The 22055-nt window shown below is 32.7% G+C and overlaps 1 protein-coding gene across 1 annotated transcript in view; it reads left to right on the forward strand.

The window, feature by feature from the left end:
* LRRIQ1 (leucine rich repeats and IQ motif containing 1) overlaps nucleotides 1-22055 on the forward strand; it is a 102837-nt gene that overhangs the window by 75686 nt on the left and 5096 nt on the right. Inside the window, exons 24-26 of the mRNA XM_059472727.1 lie at nucleotides 8491-8614; nucleotides 10154-10214; nucleotides 14997-15117. Of these exons, the coding sequence (XP_059328710.1) occupies nucleotides 8491-8614; nucleotides 10154-10214; nucleotides 14997-15117 (306 nt within the window). The remainder of the gene's footprint in view (nucleotides 1-8490; nucleotides 8615-10153; nucleotides 10215-14996; nucleotides 15118-22055) is intronic.

The following is a 22055-nucleotide window of genomic DNA, read 5'->3' on the forward strand; positions in this document are numbered from 1 at the left end:
TAAATATATAAGAATTACACATAATTAGGGATTAACTAATTTTAGATGTAGAGTCTTAAGAAAAAGAAAAGACTCTGAGTCTGAGACTTTTTTCCCACTTAATTCCATGAACATTAAATCAAGTCTTGTTTATACAATGTTTGGCATAATGATAGGTCTGATCTTCAATATTACCTCTTGTTTTTGCTATGAAGTAAACTAAACAGCAGCCTTGCACTCAGTGTAGACTTTGTGTGTGTATTTGACAATGGAGAGTAGTTCTGCTGTTACACATTACTGTGCTGACAGAGCTGTGAATTGTTGTCACAATATGTTCATCAAATACCAATAGGTATTTCAAGTCTGCATCAGAAATTGAGCCAGAAATAGTTCTGCTCAAGCAAAACAAAACTCTTTTAAATAGAAAAATATGTCATATTTTAATCCATCAGATATATATTAAGTATAGGGTATAGATAGAAAGGATAATCAATCCAGAGGCTTTCATAACTAAACAACATATTAACATTAGTACAAAAATTTCATTATTTCACTTTCAGTGTTGCTCTGCAATAAGTACCAATTGTGCATGATCATGCATGGTACTTCAGCACATCATATGTGTTGATGAGCATGAGTTCTTAAAACAAGTTCTTCTATTATTCAGATAACTTTCTAGGGAAAATATGTATTCTCAATAGTTAATATAATAAAGACTTTTTTCAAATGAAAATTCTGAAGCTGTGACATGAAATTACATGTTTTAATTATTCATAGAATGTATGAGACAATTATTAATATCATGTAAGTCAGCTTTACTGACTAAATTCATGCTGTTCCAGAGTAATGACAGTTCTTTTGTTCCTTTTAATACTTAGCATATGTATATTCTTGTTGCATAGTAGCCTCCAGTTTTTATTTTGAACAAAAGTTTTGTTGGATTTGAATTTTTCAATTCCTTTCTTTTACTTTTAATATCTTCACTACAAACAAAACCTACCCTAATGGTTGTCACACTCAATAAAGTTGATTGTATTGTGTAGGTTTTGTCCTCTCTGTAGTGAACAACATAGTAGTTAGACCTCCTGCACTCTTACAAAATGTTCCTTTGTACTTGTTATTTTGAGAATTCCTTTGGAAGATCTTATGTCTTAAATAATTTTACTTGGTTTATTGAATTTAGAGAAAGATAATTCTCTGGTTTGGACTACATACAAAGTGATATCTCTTCTTGCTTGGAAATACGGTTTCATCACTGAGCAACAAAACACTTTTGTTGAAGTTCTTGATTGCTTCTGTCATTTAATTTTAAGAAGTGGGAATGGATAGAAATAGGATCTATCAAAATATTCTGTGAAAAAGGGGATTTTATGTTATGCATCTCTTATTTTTCTCCTCAACAGTAAAAATTCCTCTATTCAGTAGAGAACACCCATCATTCGGGGGTTTATTAGTTCCCAGAGTTTATGAAAAAAAATAGAGATAGGGTGCGTATTAGGCAGATTTGAAACTTCAGACAAGAAACTATGTGAGAGTGTAGGCACCAAGGATAAACAAAATAGGCTCAATCTACCTCCATCTTAGTTATACCTTACATTTACTCGTGGGTAACTAAGCATTGAAATGCTGAACATGCTATTTCAAAATAGTTTTTACTCCTCTTGATTTCTTCACTTCCTCAAGAGCCTTGACTATCCAAAGAACTCTTGGCTGTGCTCCAGACTCACTTCTCAGCAGAGCTGTTGATGAGATTTGCCTGTGCGGAGTGGCTGAAGCGGGGACTGTATAGGCTACACAACGCTGTGCTCATAGAAGACTACACAAAAGAATAATCTGCAAGTGTGGAATAGCACTGCCAAGTCTTTCATGTTCTTTTTGAATTTGGAAATGCCTGAGTGGATCCTGAAGCATGCTGATTGCCGGTAGCAGTTTACATCAGGAACTCTTCTCTTTCTCTGCATGTGGATGGCATATCACCTCTGTAGCTTCTTAATTTTTGGTTTTGGCAGGGATGTTTTTGGGGTTTTTTTAATAACCAGCTTAGATTTTCAAACGTAAAGCAATTCCATATTCAAACAGTCATAAATTAGCAAAAAATTTGAAATGAAGAGTGGCTTGTAAGGCAACTTCCTGTACATACCAGGTGAAATAGTTTTCTAGGTTTATTCCTCGATGCAGAAAAGTGTCATAGGTCTTAGGAAATATCACAATGTGAAATTGCTGTTTGTTACAAAGAAAATTACAAAAGATAATTAAGAAATTGTATTTAATGTAAATAGAGTACAGAAAGTGATAACAACCCATAAAAATTGCAAGAGTTGATCAGATTGGAAGGAACAATGTTTAATGATGTCTTGATGTCAGTGCTAGGAAAATGAGTCTTATGAAGCAATTCAAATGGAAACATGGAATAAAAACCATGTTACATGAATATGTGAGCATTTTAGTATAGAGTGGTTGTTTGAATTGTATTTTTTAAGTAATCAGGAGATCCTGGAAGAAGTTCTTTGATATTACTGGAATATGAATAGAGAGAGAGAAATAACTTCAAAATTATGTGTTTTAAAGATATGCCATTGAGGATGAAATAAGACTTAGATTTGCCTCAATGTGGGAAAAAGAAAATGTTGAGTTTAAACTGTAAGCTAGGGACAGATAAATAGTAGTGGTGTATTCTATAGGGGCAGGAAGATGTAGCAAAACAGAAAATAATGGAAAGGTACAAGTATGAAATCCTGTTTTCCTTGCATTCAGAAGCTGAAATTTGTACTTTTTCAGTGATGTAGGAATCTCAGCTAAAAGATTCTGCTTTTGCCTAATCTAATAATAAGACATCAAAGAGAGAATACAGAAAGCACAGTCTGAAATATGATAACTGCTAAAATAGCATTAACTTGTTGGGGAAGACATTAGAGAAGAAAAGGAGGTTTGTAGATCAAATAGTAACATAGTAAGCCTTACTTTTAGTTTGAAAAAAATGCAAAATACCTGGTAAAAAGGGAAAAAGGGCTTAAGTTTTAGGAAAAAAAATCTCTTTTTAATTTTTTTTCCTGTTGGTAGTTGCTTTTATAATCTTTGAAAGACATTCTCTCGTATATTGATCAGCACTCCCATTTTCAAAACTCTCCTTATTGATTGATAATTGATAAAGTATTTGATAAAGCATTTTTAGGCATTAAAAATTATGTAGGTAATAACCTGAGGTAGTATTCTTGTGATACAGTTCTATTTCATATTTTATTCAGCTATGAACTCACTCAGACACTTCTACAAATATTTTCATTTCATTCATTCTGGTCCTAGAGATGGAAGTTGATATGGTCAGAAGTCACTCAGATGAAAAAATATCTTCTAAAAGTCCCTAGTATATCAAAAGAAAATGTTTTTAAGGTAGAAATGTATATACCCCATTATCTGAAAATTCCAGCCCTGAGCTGTAGATAAACATCTGGGGATGCTATAGGTTTCAGTAAGAACTCTGTACCAATTTCTGCCACACGATGTTGCCGACTGTCTGGGAGTCACATATGTATTTCTACCATAAATGTACTCACAGAATGCCTGTGAGCATGCTACAGACCACTCTAAATACCACTCTTTTTCCAAAGCAATTTGGGGCCTGTTGTGATTGCTGTGTCATGGATGGCAGCATTCAGGGACTCCTGACAAAGTGCACTTCTGAGAAATGTTTCAAGTTCTCTGTGGAAAAAAAAAATTCCAATCATTTCTCATGCATTCTAGTATACGAGTGTTTTGGGGGTGAAGGGCAGTGGGGCTTGTAATTTTTTAATGATTGTTGTTTTCCTGTCTATTTCCAAATACTTCACTTTTTTACCTTAATAGCAGGAACAACTCATGTCATTCTTACTTTCTGTTCTGTGTGTATTATACAGACTGTCTCAGAAATAAGGCTTTTTTTGTTGTTGTAACATGAAAAACTGAGATTAAAAGGTTGGATTTTAGATTTGGGATTTCAAGGTAATTTATAAATGTGTAATACACACATTATATAACTGTATAGAAGACAGTAGAAATTACAAATCCTCAAAGGGTAGATAATTTTAATACTCAATAATTTTATTTTTTTCTAGATTTTGTGCATTCATACACATACTAATAGACATATTCCCTCAAATTATATATTTCTGACCAGTAATTTATGCCACAATACTGACAGAGAAGAAAAATGCAATATATTAATAGCATAGACAATAATTTTATACACAAGTTGAACTACTTAATTCCTTTATTAAGAACACCGATTCCACAATACATATTGAGAAAATTAACTCTGGTCACAGATTTTTTTATGGGAGGAAAACTTAGAATGCTGAAGAATTTCCAAGCCCTTCTTTCACATTGTAGGTCTTAGGTTTCTTAGTCTTTTATTTGTATTGTATTCCCTATAGAGCAAGGTTTGAAGTGATTTAAATCACCTTCTAAACACAAGATTTGAAAGATTCAATGCAATGCAAGCTTCTCCATATATTTATCAAGAAGCATGATGTATTAAAGTTCAACCTTTTATCTTCCCATCATCAACAAATAGATTTGGAAAAAAAAAATCCTGTGTTGAATCAGGTTCTTTAGCATCCCTTTCATTATGAATTGATGAAGAGTGGAATAGCTGTAATTTGTAATTTATAACAACAAGGATTGGTGTTTTCCAGGCACAGAACTTGAGTTCTCCCTGAATGCCGACACTGTGTAACCATCCTCCTTCATTTTGTGTGCTGACTTGTTAACAACACTTGTCCTACCACAGGGGAACTTGGGTCTCAAGTACCCCTTATCCTGATGAGATTTGGATCTCCAGATTCTATATGCCAAGCTGTTTCCTTGGCTGTGTTTCAGTCCTCTTAACAGTGACAGCTACAGCTGAGGACACAAGATCCATATATCTTGGAGGAAAGAAAGAAAACTGACTCCATGTAAAATTTAGGGCACTTCACCTGAAGTAGTTCACAGATTCTTTGCCCTTCTCCTTTAGTTCACTGAATGGATTACCTGGAGATAGTATAATTTAAAGCACATAATAGCATCCATTTTTTAAACTGCATGTGAGTTGTCTTGTCTCACAGCACACCCAGCGAACAGATTTGACTGATGAAGTATTACATTTTTCTTGATATCAAAGTTCAGGTTCTTACAGGTTTGCATGTGGATTTGGTGACCCAGAAAAGGCTTTGTTACTTTCCTGTAATATGCAGTTCCAAAGATATTTCAGATGGCAGGGCTTTTCTAAGTTCTCCCTATTTAGATGCTCAGATTTTGTAGGAAATTGCCAGTAGGTGGCCCTGACTGCTGCATTGTATCTGGCCTAAATGTACAGTATCTGTGTGGATGATTATTTGGCAACACCTAAAAATCATTACTGTATTAATGCCAAGTGTAAGACAATTCCAATCTTAAATTATTAACATGTGTGTCATGTTAAAAAAAAAGGTCAAAAAGATTGAAGTCTTAGAGCGATAATCTAATGAGGGTATGATACTTTAAATACTTCTGAAATTAATTTGGGTTTTGATGCCTTCTTTGATGTATTTCTATTTTCTTTGATAGTCTTAGAGTTGTCTGCATTTAACAATTAAAGATTATGGGTCTGATCCATTTCAAAGATGCAGAAAGCTTACAGCTCTTTGGAACTTTTATGAGTGTTAATACTTCTACAAAATCAGGTCCAGGTTTTTTAAAAAACACATAGTCCTAATTTAAGAAAGCTACCAAGCAAATGCATGTTAATGATACTGGTACACCAGATTCTTGAACACATGATGTTCATAAGTGGAAGAGAAAAGTGATAATGCAGTATTTTAATTCATAACATAGATTTATTTTTGGTTAAGAATTAAAAAGCTAAATACTTTTTAAAAGCAAGGATATGAAAGAAAATAGATTACAGTTTTTGCAACGTTATAAACAAATTATTGAAGATCATCTGCCCTTTTGAGGAAGAAAAGCCACTATTAAGACTAATACAAGAAAGAATTTTCTGTCTAATAACTTATATAATTTTAAGGAAGAAAACTCTTGTTTGTACTTTTACCTTGATGACATTTTTGTTTCGATTATGTTTCAATAATCAGCATGAAAAAATAAAAATATATTAAAATAAAAGTTTATTAAATAAAAACTGTTCTGTTTCAAACATAATTAAATCAAAAAATGAAACTGCAACTAAGGAAAATTATTAAAAATAACTTTGGAAAGTAGATTACCAAGTTGGAAGTATTTATATTTTTGTAAGCTTTATTATAGCTTATTGTATGTTCACCTTCTTTCAACCATTGCTGACACACAGACTCAGACATGAACTTGTAATATGGGTTTATCCCCTACATTGATTTCCCTTTTAATAGGGAAAAAGATAAAAACAATTTAGTGAATGCATAAATAATACAAATCATTTTAATTGCAAGACATATTTATCCTTAGAAAGATAGGAACACTGGGCTAACTTTTCTGTAAATACAGATAAGAAAAAAATTAAATATATTTTCTTCAGATATTATTCCTCATTGGAGAACAAATGTAGAAGGTTTAATCTCCAAATGAAGTGCTCTTAGGAGGTCACTCACAATGTGTCTTGTTTATATAAATCAGCATCTGTCTTCAAATGAAGAGCTATAAGGATACCAGTGGACTTGGAACCTATAAATTTTCAAAATGGAAAGGTTAGATGACTGTACTCCTGAACCAGAAAGGCAGCATCATAAATTTAGAAAATATAAATAGTCCCCACTTTAATAAAGGAAGCTGATGAACAGTGTAATTATCAGTGTTTTAATATTTGGCACTGATTAAGTAATTCATTGCTTGACTTTTTTAGTCAGCCCTCACACGCTCATTTCCATAGATACAGTGACTGTCCATCCAAGATTTTCATTTTCTGTCTGTCTAAGGTGGTAAATGGGAGTTCTTTACATTAACTAAGGATAAATTCTTCTGCCTAAGTTCTAGTCTGTGAGTGACTAGCAAGACATATGTAACTTTATATTCTGGACCAGGACCTTGCCTTGAATACATTCAGCCTAAGGAATGGATTTGGTTTGAATAGAGACTCCCTATACTAAGACAAATAAACAAAAATCATTTGTATTTCAGACTATGAAATAAGCAGTTTTGATACTTTAACTTGAAAGCAATGAGCTGATGGCAAAGCTAGGTAAAATGCCAATGAGGCAAAACCTGCATATTTTGCAGTTTATGCAAAGTAAATGATACACTTTAAATTTTAATTTCAATTTTAAAAATACTACATGTAATGTACCAAATCGCTTGAAAGGTGAATTGTTGAATATCCTAGAACTTCAGTTTATAATGTCAAAACATGAGTGAAAACTTGGCACTTCTGATACCGCCATCCCCACCCCTGCCATCCCTTTGGAGTTACTGGAAGTTAAATCATCCATAGTCAGCAAATGGACCTGATGTTAAGTCATCTTTGCTGGTTCAAGAGTTCCTGCTAAAAACCTTCTAGTAGCTGCCATATTGACCTATCAGTGAGCAAAGAATCTTTGAAAGAAAAAAAAGGAATAATTAGCAAAAGGATGATAACTCAGTGTTATCTGAAATGACATCAAAGAGAAAAAAACTAAATATTTGTACCAACTAGAAAAGGAAAAAGTTTTCAAATGTCTCATAAAAGCCCTGAGTTGAAGGTGCTAAAAAGATTTAACCTAGAAAGTTTATGTATGAGGATAGAAAATTAAAAATTATTCTAATCCATGAATGTTGTCATGCAACAATGATGGCTCCTCTGTGCTCTGTTCTAATTCTGGTAGCCTCTTCCTGATGCTCCTTACCATGTCTGTTATTCAGCAGAATGATCCAAAAACTGAAGGATCTCCAGAACTGGACGTTTTGGGTTTTTTTCCCCATAATGCCACTGTTTTATTCTCTATCTTTAGATGCTATTTGTGATCCAAAGTAGGTAGTAATTTCTGAAAAATGATATCATAGTTGCCATTGCTTTGGAATCCAAATCAGAAATTGCCATTAAAATGTCTTAAACGTTGTAATAGACCACATCAGTAAAAGACAGATAAGAGTAATAAGATTGCCATGTGTCGACTCTTGCATATAATGGTGATTTGTTTTTTTAACCTTACAGATTGCTAAGTAGAATTGTAAGTATAAATTATTGCATATTTTAATTATGGATATACCACAATAAGCAACAATCATGGCAGCTGTGGCAAGCAATATAATATATACTTCTATATTAATTTCATAACAAAGGATAGCTTCATTTCCCAATAAAATAAATTTATTCAGAAGGCTAATATTACATCCCAAAAGAGAAAACAAACCATAAAATTAAAACTAATATAAAAGTATTTCTTAAATATATCTGAAGAGATTTTAAATAGTTGGACTCTGCATGAAAATGAAGTAATTGCCTTTTTTCTTTTCCAAGAAGTCATAGGTTCCAAGTTTATCTAGGAAATCTTAAATAAAATTTATTTTAAAATAATGGTGAAAGACAGGAGTATGTCTCTTCCTCCCCAGGTAAAAAAATTTCTCAGCTGGATGCTACTTTAGATGAGAAATTACAGAGAAAAGACTTCACATACCAATGGCTTCATGAACAGCTTTTGGATTATGAAGCACCCAGTTCCAGAAATACAAAGTGGTGAGGTCATTGCCTTTAAATTAGATTTTTTATTTATTTGAAATTTGTCTTGTAAAGTGAAACCTAAGTAAATGGTTCTAAAGCAAACATGGCTTTGCAGCGAGCAGACAGTACACCATATTTCCGGGTCCCAAATATGGCACCCTTTAGAACTGGCTTAGTAGTCATTGTATAGATACTTCTTCCACATTGAAATTGAAATTATAAAATGTTTAGAATCTTATCATAAGTAACTACTTAGATTTACTTTAGCAATGCAGTGGGTTTTAGAGTGAAAAGAGTGTAGAAAAAAGTGCTTATTCATCATATATTTTATAATGCTATTGACATATATTATGGTTTTATGTAATTAAATCAACTGTAACATTAGCTACATTGTTAGATTTGATTAAGGAAGTAAAAAAATACTTTTTTTTTAGGTAAAGAGTGTGTATTTATATTTTGTCTTCAAAACATAAACCCAGCATTTACGTCTTTATACTACACTGTACTAAAATGTTGTAAACATGTTCCTTCTGTGTTCAGTTTTGGTTATTAAACAGGTAAAATGTCAATACAATTAAGGAAAAGGTTCATATTGCCTAAGCTAACATGAAGACGTAGTAAGTGTATTTTGGTCATTAATTCAATATAAGGCATTAGTTATCTCAGTGAAGTCATTAGTAGACACAATGCCAAGCATCTCTAAGAAAACCAAACAAAGTGTCTGTAGGCAAGCAATGGGTTTAGTATATTAATTTTATCATTATTTTCATTAAAAATATATTTGCAATTAAATGGGCTGCAAATTGTTCTGTCTTGTGCAGAAAAATATGCCACATACCCTGCTTGTATCAGTGATTGTAGAAACTATATGAAAAACATGTTCCTTAGGAAATACTTGCAGAAATATTTCTCTTTTAGTTGTGATCCATAATAGAGAAATACTCAAAGTGTTTGTTTAAGATCATTTCCATGACTTTTAAATTGAATGAAAACACTGGAATACAACAGGTAATAATGTTTGAAAGTAAGACACAGAAATTTATAAAACAATTTTCTTAAATATTATTGTGCTACCTCTGCAGGTGTATGCTATGCTCTAGTATTTGTACTGACTTTTTTAAGGATCATGATATCATCTTTTAATTTGCCAAAAGTCCAACTGATGTCCCTTCAAACTTCATTGGTAGACAATTTAGAACAGCTTATATTCTTTTTCAGCTGAAAACAATTTTATTCCTACAAAAAGGAATATGAAAACTGACTTTTCTGCAATTTATTTCAACACATACAAAAAGTCATGCTGGTTAGAATAGTTTGACTGAATGTTCTATCATTTGAATAAACAATTGTTAATTATTTTTAAATCAAGTACAAAAAATTAATAGTAATTGCTCTGATACTTTATCAGTTAATATTAATTTCCCTGGTATATCTTAATAACGAAATTATTTGAAATATTAAGCAAGATTGTTTCCTGAAAAGGATCTGTGCAGGTATTTTAGTGAGCCCAGTACAGTGGGAGTTACTGAAATTTCTATTCTACATTTTTCCCAGCTGTCGTTTTTTGCCCGAGTTAGATCCTGCGATATGCGACAACAGACAAGTACAACTTGTGGTAAGAATTTGTTTCTTTGTGGGATTTTGCAGAATTCAGGTATTTTCAATCCTTACCTGGTGTAAAAACGGGATACTTTTTTGGTTAATATAATTCAGTAGTGTTATCTCTGTTTGGCAATCGAGTCATCCCCTGATGGAGATCAGAATAAAATATTTTAGCAAAAAACCCCATGTAGGTGCTTTGGGTTCTAGCACCATGATCTGACACTGAGTTTGTTTTTAAAACATCAAATGCTACTGTGTGTTTTTTAAAGCTTCTAAATCTGCATTTTCAAAAAAAGTTGAAAAAAGTTAAATATGGTTCAGTACCAACTACATTATTTACTGAAAATGTGTATGCTTGTAAATTAAACAACTTTAAATATTCTCAAATTCTGTATATAACATACCTAAATCATTCTAATATGCTTTCAATTTCATTTATTGAAATACAGTAAGTTAGAATTGTATATTAATATGTTGACATTATTGAAAACATTCAATGAAGTCAGACTTACTCCTACAATTTCTTTTTTTATATTTCTTTACCTCTTAAAATGCCTCCTTCTCTTTTCATGATTCACTCTTTTTCCAGCATTTAAAAAAAATGGATTTTCTGAAACAGGTAGTCATGTAAGTTGGCAGGAGGGGAAAGATGAGCAATTTAACAATTTGAAGATTTACAAAATTGAAAGACTGTGTTAGAGATACCCAAAAGTTCCTTTAATAGCAAGCAGTTGTGATGCCTCCAGGCCAATGCATACTCACTCTATTTATATATATATAGACTTTACATTTTAATGCCATATTAGCAATATTCTTATTGATAAGATTTTGTACAGTGCAAAAAATGGGGCAACATTTTAGAAGCTAGGTGGAATTAGTATTTCATACTCATATACATGATGTAAAATATTGCATAAAAAGGATTTCACAGTTAGATTATGTCATATGCCTCATTTTGTTCTCTGATCAGTCTTGCCCCTATCTAGCCTCTTCCTTCTTTAGCTTCACAACCTATGCAGTTTGCATGTTTTGGAAATGATTCCATAAACTCCCATAAAATTCACCTTTGAAAAGAATTATTTTAAGCCTTACATGTTACTGTTACTGTTTTCTTTAAGACAGATTTTGTCAAGTATTTTTCTCTGGCAAATGTGTCCAATTCTTCAGTTCTTCTAAAATTTAAAGGGCTGAAATTGTGAACAAACTGACTGTTGTGGGGTTTTATTGGTGGAGTCTAAAGCAGTAATTTGAGCAAATCATAATTTAATAATGTTATCTAAATTACATATGATATAATTATTGGTTGTCATAAGTGCACATAGGTAGATTGTGTGTTATTTACACTAAGCAGTTCTCTCCACAAAACACTGCTGCAATCCCACAGTAGTATTATGTGGTGTGCCCACATAACTGGCAAAGTTATGGAATTGTCACAGCCTGTGCCACATAATAACATAACTGTTCCACATGAATGAAATACAGAGAAAAATGCAATAGAGGGTTCAAGAAACAGAAAATAGAATAAAACATATCTCTGATGCAGAAAGCAGTACTATACAGGCAGTGAAGTAATGGTGTGGTTTGTACACACAGATGGCTGGAGAATTTTGGTTTTAAAATTTATATGAGTTCTCTTAAAGGTTGAAATGTGAACATGCTCCTACTGTTTTGGCACAGTAGCTTACTTTAAAAGTATGAAATCATGATAAAAATCAAGTTAAAAGCTGCAATCATTATTTTAAAAAAAAATTCTTGTAAACTGAAAAAAATTGGAAAATATGTATTAAAAGCAAAGAGAGAGGTAGGAAGCATTAGGAGAGGAAAGCATTCCTGGGCATTTCCAGTAGTTTATTCCTATGCCATATAATTGAAACAATGAAGTTTTCTGATGTGCTAGACAATCCCTGCTTGTTATGTGTTCCATAAGCCTGCATTCTGAAAGTTTCATATAGTTTTCTAAATGATATTTGTGGACATTCCAGTAAATTGAGACTTTCTTTTTCATGGATACAAAATTGCATTTCAGTGGTTACATATAAACAATGAAGTCTTCTCACTGGGGATTATTGCTTTGTAGTAACCTGCTGTAAATCTAAGGCCTTATTATGTTAATCTTAGTAATTTTGATGATTTTTCTCATTAGTAATACCATTGAAGTGCTTAGGAAGGCATGTTTACAGTTAAAATTATTTTAAATGAATATGATTTTGTGGAATAGCCTGTAGGATAGACTTCCTGATTCTTCCTGTGTGAAGTTTAAGTTACCTACAGGGTTAACCCCTTCACTATTGATCAGTATCTTCAATCATTTATATGTAACTTGAATTCAAAAGCACCTTTTATCTCTGAAGGTGACAGAACATCTTGATAATTTTACCTAGAAATAGACAAATATACAGATGCAAAGTGTTCAAGGCAAAGATTCCTCCTGATCGATATTAATTTTCAATTAATTAATGAGAAAGGTTTGTGGTAGTAAAAAATGGCAGCAAGTCTGGAAAGTTAACTATGGTGATCACTACAGATGAAAGTCTAATACTACAGTCTGAAAAAAACTGTGCCAGTATCTTAAATTTCTTCCAAAATCTGGTTCTAAATCATAAGCAAAAAAGGGAAGATTTTATTAGCTTCAGAGGACTTTCAATCAGCTTCTTTAAAAGGCCAAATTCAGGTTTCTCCAGTGATTAATACAACCTTAACTATTAGTCTGACTGTAATTGGGTGAAAACACATTTGTTTGAAATAAAATAACAAATACTTTACATCAGAGATAAGATAGACATAGTAAAATCTAGCATAAAATCCTGAATATCATTGTCTACAAGATGATGAAGCCTTAGTATCTGTGATGGTAGGGATTGGAAATAATACAGTGGAAATGTTACGGGTATAAAATTTGTGCCTTCATGGCCACAAATCTTTGGGACTTGGAACGTTAAAAAGACTTTTGTAGTGTGTTCAAACAGGTTAGATAGAAATAAGGATGACCATTTCCATTGGTTTGAATCTCTTTGAGCATCACAATCATTGCATTATTTCTACTAATGAAAGACTAAAAGTTTTCAGTTTAAAGATTTTGAACATAGGAAGCTCTCACAAGCTTAAAGCAACTGCAAATATTAAGGTCAATAAAATAGAAACAATTGGCAGGATAAAACATTTTTTTTCAAAGTTGCTTGTCACTGCTGTGGAAGAGAAAATAAAATATTGATGTTAACAGCAATAATAAAGACTAGCTGTGCAAAGCAAAACTTTAAATTCTTCGTCATTAAACATATAAAAGGTAAGCATCAGAAAGCAAGGGATAAACTTTCTGTGCGGACACAAAGGGAATGCAATCACTAAGGAAGAGTGTAAAATCTCTGTATCTTTAGAGGTTTTGGTTTGAAAGTGCTTGGATTTTTTAATGAATTTTACATTAAACAGTGACTGAGTAAAGACAAGGAAATGAAACAGGTCTCCATTTCATCTGAGTTCTCTAAGTTAGACTCGACTACAAAGCCTGTCTGCATTGGTGCAGTGCTGCTTTTGGTACAGTGAGGTAGTTTGAACAGGAAGTCTGGAAATCGTCTCCTCCAGAATGGCCTGCAACTTCACAGTAACAGCACTTTGCTGAGAAAAGGGGAGCTGAGGGCTTTGTGCCCCTGAGGAAGGAGCTGAGACCCGGTCTCTCGGTACCTGGTTGAGCAGTCTTGCTACTACAATGTTAGGCAAAAGTTTAATGACATTACCACTAGCAGTCTCTTCCTTTCCTGTAGTTTGTTTGGTAGTTTGTTTTTACAAAAGAAATACCCAGTTAGACGCGTAGTTCTGAAAGATATCCAGCTCTACAGCCCAGAGAGAGGAAAGACTCAATCTGCTCTTCTGGACTTCACTTCTGAGCGTCCAAAGTCTAGAGGAGTAAATCCTTATGTTCAGTACTTCCAGCCGGCTGACTCGGGATTTTTGTAGACTGCTCATCAGCAGTGTCTGATCTTTCCCCATCATTGTTACTGGACCTCAGTGTCTTTTTATTTTAGAGGCTGCTTTTGTTGCTGAACAGCTTTTCGTTTCATTCTTCAGTAAACGTGAAGTTGTTTCTGCAAAAATAACAATCTGCAATTTGCAGTGGGAGGTATCTTCCCGGTCGGTTTTTAAACTTTGCCCTACATGTTCCCAAAACAGCAATGCTAAAATGAAACACAATTTTCATTTTTCTTTTGTCATATTTGTGTGCAGGTAACATGCCTCATGTCAAAACATACCACCACTGGATGTCAGAAGTTTATAATTAATATAATTCTCTTGCCTAAAGTATAATTAAAATGCTGTCTGATGGTTATGGTTAATTAGCAAAAACCTTAAAAGATTAAATTACTCACTGGGCCCATGACTGATTGAAGTGATACGTGTCCTGGATAAAGCATAAATATTGCAGGAAATAATCCAATATGACATCTCTGGCATTCAACTATAACTTAAATTATAGACTGGTCAGTAAATGATCTTAAGCTGTTTAAGGTTTCATCAGCCCTCTGCAAGATTGATTTTCTTCAAAATTACTGTACTAAAATGTTTTCTTTTGTTGTTGCATTGACTCAGATCACAAACCACAATTTTAAGATCGGCTCTTATTTACAAAAATGCTTTGACATAGTGCATTTGTTCAGCCTAGGCAACAAAAAAGGATTGTGGTATCATTTTGAAGAAGGTTGTTTGACAGACCCTGTTTGTTTATTTGGAGTAATGTGAGCTACATTCAGAAAATGTTATATTTTGTTTCATGATTGTGTACATTCTCTCCCACTGCTTCCAGGCAAGCTCTGTAAGCAGAGAAGACATGGATTTAGACCTTGTTTCCATGGCCAGTGGAAGTGCTTTGACTGAGAACAGAGAAAAAAATAAGCTGCCACACAGACACTCAGCAAGATCCTCAAGTAAGTTATGGTTCTTTTCAATATCAGTATTAAAGATCACTTTAAAATGCTAAGTAGAACTGAGCATGCTTGGAATCCGTAATAACACATGCTGCTTATCCTTCTGTTTCTTTTTTGTCTAAAGCCTTTTCATACATTTACTGCAGTTCAGTTTAAAAACTGTGTTGTCAATAGACTTTCCTCTTGTGATTTTAATGGGAAGTCCCCTGTGATGTATCGTACGTCTTCTCATGGCTGAGTCTTGAGAAGATATTCTTTTCCCTTAAGTATGAAAACAATTTGTTTTAATCTTCCTCTTATTTTATTTCCAAAAGAGCTTTGAAAAATGCATGTTTTATTACCTGAGCACCAGAACACATATCACAAATCAAGGCAGAGATTTCTGTTATGTTGATTACCAGTCATGCAGTAGTTTATGATCCCACTGAACTCACTACACCTCAGTATTAGAGGAGCCTTTTAAAGCCTTATATTTTTACCATTCTAATACCATAGAAGGTAACAAAAGACTCTATATGTTGAAAAAAAATTCTTGAATGTCATAAAATTATAGAATTTTGTTTCCTGTCTTATTTTGTATAACATAACTGAAGAAATTTCAATATATTTCTGATAATATGACATACTCTATTTTTCTATTTGTGTACAATGTTTTTTTCAAATAAATAAAAACCCAAACCTCCCAAAAGCACATTACGGAAAATTTAAGCTGTATTAAAGAACTTTGGCAAAATTATCAAAATTCCTAAAACTTTTTAAGTAGTGAAGTTTCTTGAAATGTTGTCAAAATAGTAATCAGGTATAATTTATATATATAAATTGCTGGATTTATTTTGTGATTATGTTTTCATATATGCTGAATTTCCACTTTCAATTAAAAAATTAAAATTCAAGAAAAACATGTAAAAATACTTGAAATCTCTATTTTTCTGACATACTTTATAAAGGCTTTAGAATGAAGATTTATTTACATTACTTCACCACAAGCAAAAAATATAGTGACTCAATATGTTTGTTCTTATTGATTTGTTTTACATTCCTAAAATTAGATTACATAAAATTTATCATCATAGTCTAAGTTAATTGTACCAATGGAAAAAAAAAACATAATTCTATCTTTGTGCCTGCCATCTTAGAAAAGAACAAATTGTGTCCTTAGTTTTCTTGTTTCTCTCCAATGGCTAGTGATGAAGCCACACCATTTAAATTAGATGAGATTCCTAACTGCTAAGATCCTGAATTTAGGTGAGATAACTCTAAACTACTGATGTCAATGACAAGGTTATCATTGTATTCATGTATCCAGAATAGAATGTGTCTGTATCTTGAATAATTGAGTCAAATAGTATACACTGCATTCATATTAGTGTATAACTGTTGTTTAGGCTGTAACCTATATTGTAACTCCATCCAAAAGTAAATTAATATGAACTCTTGCCTGTGTGAATCTTGGAGAATGGTTTTTTCTTAGGAAAATAAAAAAGTGCCATTGCATTATACCTTCAAGAAGGAGAGATTAGGAAGGGAGCAGGAAAGAACAACCAACTGGCAGAGTCATAAATGTGAGGGAGCGAGGCTGGAGAGACAGAGAGTTTATAATGTCTGCTAATCTAGGTATGCTCTCAAAAAATACATACTGTGCCCTACCTACGTATGCATTCTTATTTCAATAGTCCAGGAACGAAGGAAAAAAAAAGCCCAGGTGTTATGTCTCTTTAAATATGTTTCTGCATATGTGTCTTTATAAATATTAGCACCACGGACTTAAGAAATTAAACAGTGATGATACATTCAATTGTATCACTTCTGATATATAAAATCACATATTAGTCACCTTTTTACATTTCGTATGCAATATAGAAACATGGTTATTACATTGTTTCTCTTTGCCAGAGTCTGTTGCTTTTCAATTATCAGAATAAATCATTAGCCCCATGATATCTTTAATCTGAAAATGTTATAAATTTGCCTTTGCTAAGAATATATTTGTTATAGAATGATTTCTTATTCTATAATGTCTCTTGGTTTTGCCTTCTGGAATAGTAAATGAAGTTGCCTAGGAACTGTTTCAGTGATGTAGTAGGTGTGTTCCCTTTGAGTTAACCTGAAGTTGTATTAGATTGTTATAAAGATGCAGTGTCCTTAGAGGTCCTGTCATTTCAATAAATTCTTAAATCAAGTTCTTGTACCATTTTTTCAGAAGATCTCAACCTCAATGATTTGACAAGCTTTATTAATAAAACATTATTGAGTTCACTTTCCAACATCCATAGTTGTGGCTGTTCCTCAGAATTCAGTTATTGTTAGGAATCAAGAGCTGTTATTTGGGAGTATCATACACATTCCTTATATATAACTTGTAATTTAGAAATCGTATCAATAAATTGTTGAGATCTTAGAGACTGAAAAGTAAAGTCTAGAAATACAAAATAATGGATTCTTAAATACTAAAAAATCCTGCTCATATTCATGTGATACGGAAATAAAACACCTCTTATATATATATATATATATATATATATATATATATAGGGAAATGTATGAATTTTCATGTCTTTGTTAAGACAAAACATACTACACTTCAAAATTATAATCTTTTAATTTACCGGGATTTTAGAAAGGCTGAGTCAAGATTTTAAGAAATATTTTGTGAACTTCCCAACTTTTATGTTCTTTCTATAGATTTTTTTTTTTTCCAATGGCACATTCTTTGAATTCTGAATTAAATTACTTTAAGTTTTTTAAAAGCCAAATTTCCTATTTTTTCTGAAAAATTTGGATGGGATAGATTAATCCTAAACTAATTTAATTCTGTTCCTTGACAAAGCTAAATTAATTAAGTAATAAAAGGAATGCTTTTAACATAGAATATCTCAGTTTAAGGAAAGCATTTGCTTACTTAAAAGTATTTGATTTGCTTCCCTGTTACATGTTCAAAGGGAAAACTAACTGTTCATTAAATTGACCAAATGTTTAAAAAAAAAGTATAACCTAAAGAAAGAGTAGCCATTGTTCAGCAGGAGTAAATAGTTATCTGTCTAATTTAGGACTTTGCTTCTGTTAATAGCCAATATGTTATGATCTAAGAACATACTTAAATTATGTTCCGGAAGGAATATAATATTCCTTCACAGTTATTGCTTTATGCTCCCTAGTAACTATTTTTTCTTTTCTATTTCTTGAGGTTATTTTTTGGGGTGGGGCTGATTTGGGGGCAGGGGGTCTGAGCATTCTTTGCAATTTTTGTTAACTCCATAAACATTGGTGTGAATTTCTGGTTGTATTTTTTGTCTTAATTCTTTCCTGAACACTAGTACTTTAGTCAGCATGAAGTTGCAAGATAGGCGTAGAAATATTTTGCAAGATTTAGAGGATAAGCATTTTCTGTACCTATCTAGAGAGTATGAGTTTTTTGCATATCCTAATATCTAATTTGTGAGTAGGCTATGACAATCAACTACCTTCTATCATCCTAATCTGTTTATGACCAACCAGTGTTGGACATATAGATGAGCCTTCTACATATTTTACATTGTCTGTCATCATAATTTTGTGGGTTTTTTTCCTCTGCAAATTTAAACTTCATTTGCCTTATATTTGCCTTGGAAACTGCAATCTCCTGACCAAAATTTGAAAGTGAAATGTAATGGGAGCTGTGCCTCTAACTTTTATTTGAAATACTGCCCAGAATTCTTAATTCTTCTCTTCCCTGAATTTGAGCTTTTCAGGAAGCCTCTGATATCAGTAAAACTGCTTTCCAGGAAAACAAATTAAATAAATTAAAACCTGAACCTTGTAATTCCTTTATTACCCTTAATTCAAAAAATGGACCCATGTATATTTCCACTAAAAAACATTTATCAGTTCTAGTTCTCCAGTAAATTCACACTTTATATTCTGCTACTCAGTGAAAATAAATTAATGTCCTTTAATTATACCTTTCTTACAGTGAAGTCTTCCAACTCAGAAAAAAACACAGTAGCTTTTATTACACTTCCTTCTTAAATCTTGCTCAATCCTTTTTGTTCTTGACAGAGCCCACACCTTGATTTTTTTTTGCCTCCCTTTCTTTCATGAGATTGGTAGAAACCCTTAAACTTTGTTATAAGCAGTGTATAATACAGCTTCACGTTAGAAAATTCCTGCTTTCCTGTTCCTTTCTTCCCAGCATCACTATTGTCTATATATTCTAGTTCAAGGACTGCTGTCTTTCATTTAGGATTTGTAAACTCTGTGTAATAAGCATCTCATTTTTAAGCACTCTGTGAATTTGCTCATGTTTTACCAAGGGGTTTCTTGTGCATATTTCTTTCATACATATGTATTTTTCTCTGTATTGGTTGACTATCAAACAACATATACCTAATCTTTTTGAACAGCCTACACAATGACATCTTAAAAGACACTGCTTAATTGACTTTGAGGTTGCATATTAAAAAATTACCTAAATGCAGATTTTAAAGGCATGTAGAACTTGCTTTCATTGAATTTAAGAGGCTAGGGAGAAAAAATAATACAAGAGCTCATGTAATTTCATCATCTGTGCTTCCAATTATGAAAATAATTCAAGAACAGATACACAGAGGCCTATTCTAAATTTTAAGTCCTTAATTTTACCAGCCTCATACTCTTCTACTAGGGTTTGGGGGTCCTTCAGTGTGGATTTTTTTTTAAGAGAAACTAGCTTAAAAAAAAAAATCCTGTTCGAGATATTGGCTTATAGTTCACTTAGATATCCATTTAGAACCATGGAACCATTAGATCAACAATAAGTATTTCTGTCCTATGATTTGAGTAAATAATAACAGTTTTATGTTTCCTTTGCTGTGGGGTGTTTTTAAGTAGATTCAAAAATATTCTCAAGTCAGTTCACTGAAAGGCCCAGTAGTTTATGTTTGGCTACTTCAGAGATTGTTGCACTGGATGGTAAAGATCTATAAGATCTTCTTTTCCAAGGCACTCTTACTTTCCTTGCTTTTTCCTTCTAATTTGTCTCTTTTTCATTGCTGTTTTTTCCACAACTGTGCTCTATAATCCTTTCTTTTACTATGAATGGTTCTTCTTTCTCTCCTCCAATTTATTGCAGCCCAAGCTTTCTCTCCCCTCCACTCTTCTTTCCCACATATGCCATCAAGTCTTCTGTTTGTTTCTACAGATCCCAGTCTGATTACTTTTTTCCCCTCTCACTCTCTGTTTCGTTTTGAATCCAAACTATGCCTGACATTATTCCTCAGATTCATCTTCTTCTAGTTTAGACTTCCTCCAAATATGGTCTGGATTAGTGTACTGTTTAGGCAAATCTTAAATCCAGTCTCTTAATGTAGTTATTCTTTGTGTTCTTCCTCATTATTACCGGTATTTTTACTTCTTTTAATTATGTTAATTATGAGAGTTAGGAACCATCTAACGCCCCATAATCCATCTTCTTTATTCCTACATTTTCCCTTTGCCAATTTACAGTTTTCTTCTTCACCATGTTTTTCTCCCTGCTCTGTGTCAGTCTCTTTGTCAGGTCATTCTAGTCTCTTGTGCCAGCTGTGCCAGGGCATTATTTACCAAGTTAGCTTTAGCTCTCTCACCTTGATTCTGAATCAGTCTCATTTCTCTCTCAGATTTTCTTTGCAGCCCTTTGCCTCTTCCCTCAGTCTTCTTCCTGCAGGAGTTTTGATTCTTACCCTCTCCGTGGTTCCTGTAGCTATTCTCCATCTGCCACAGACAGCATGAAACGAGCAGGCTTTTAAGTTCCCTGACTTAGCACCATTATGTTTAAGAACAGCCTTGCTTAGGTCCATGTAATATCATGGAAAAGCGTGTTTCCATACTGACTGGTATTTTAGTGAAAATAGAACAAAATATCAAGAATTCCTTCTCTGATCATGGAAAAACTTCAATTCATATATACTTGATCCAAATTTGGACATATCCTAAAAGGAAGGCACTGTTATTTGGTAGATTTCAGATGTCTGCAAAGGGCAGCCTTAATATATTATGTATTCTCTTAGAAATGACCAACCTTTTGGAAAATTTTGGGCAGACACTCAGTTTCATCCTAAATGGTCAAAAGTGGGGAAATAGATAAGGAGCTGAAACACAAAATAAATATTGAGCTTTAATAAACAGCGGTGCTGAAAGTCTTTCTTGTAATTAGAGAAGAGTTGTATTTTATGGGAATGTATTTGAAGCACTATGTTTATTATGTTTATTTTATTGTGTGGAGTGGTAATTAATAAATGTTTATTCTTGTGCATTGTTATCTCTTTCAACTCTATGTGACTGAGTCACATTTTGGAGTTCAGATTATTCAAGTATGTAATTGTCAGCATGATCTAGTTAGAAGAGCATCAATCTTTGATAAGCAAAGAAATTTAAGTTCATTGTTTCTATAAAATTTTAGAACCAGTCTCTTGTCCTACCAGCATGAAGTCATGAAGATTTTCAAACAAAATTTACCATTTACTTAAAAAAACAAAATCATGAGTATGGTCTTTTTTAAAATCTCCATACAAAAAGGAGATATATCTTTACATATCATGCGGTATTTCATATAAATGGATCCCCAGATTTTTCAATGCTATTTCAATTTTATCTTAAAATTAGAAAATATAATGTCAAATTGCAGCACAATAACTATGCAAGCAATAAAACTAAAAAAAAAAAATCCAACTTTAAGATAGCCATAAGTAACACTATTATAAAGTTAAACCTTTCTGATATTTTATCATTTACCTTTTTCACAGACCTGCTGAACCTACCTTCTTTCCAGAGCTTAAATTGATGTAAATGCTTTGCTGCTATGGATTCGTTCTGGTCACTTTCATTAAAATGTTGAGGTTTTTTTCCTCCATGCTTTCTTATGCTGTATTTGCTTTTAAGTAATACAATATGGTAAGGACTTTGGAATAAATTATATCTCCAGACATACAATGTTAGGCGGATCG

The sequence above is a fragment of the Ammospiza nelsoni genome, chromosome 5, assembly GCF_027579445.1.
Source record: "Ammospiza nelsoni isolate bAmmNel1 chromosome 5, bAmmNel1.pri, whole genome shotgun sequence".
In the NCBI taxonomy this organism is placed as follows: domain Eukaryota; kingdom Metazoa; phylum Chordata; class Aves; order Passeriformes; family Passerellidae; genus Ammospiza; species Ammospiza nelsoni.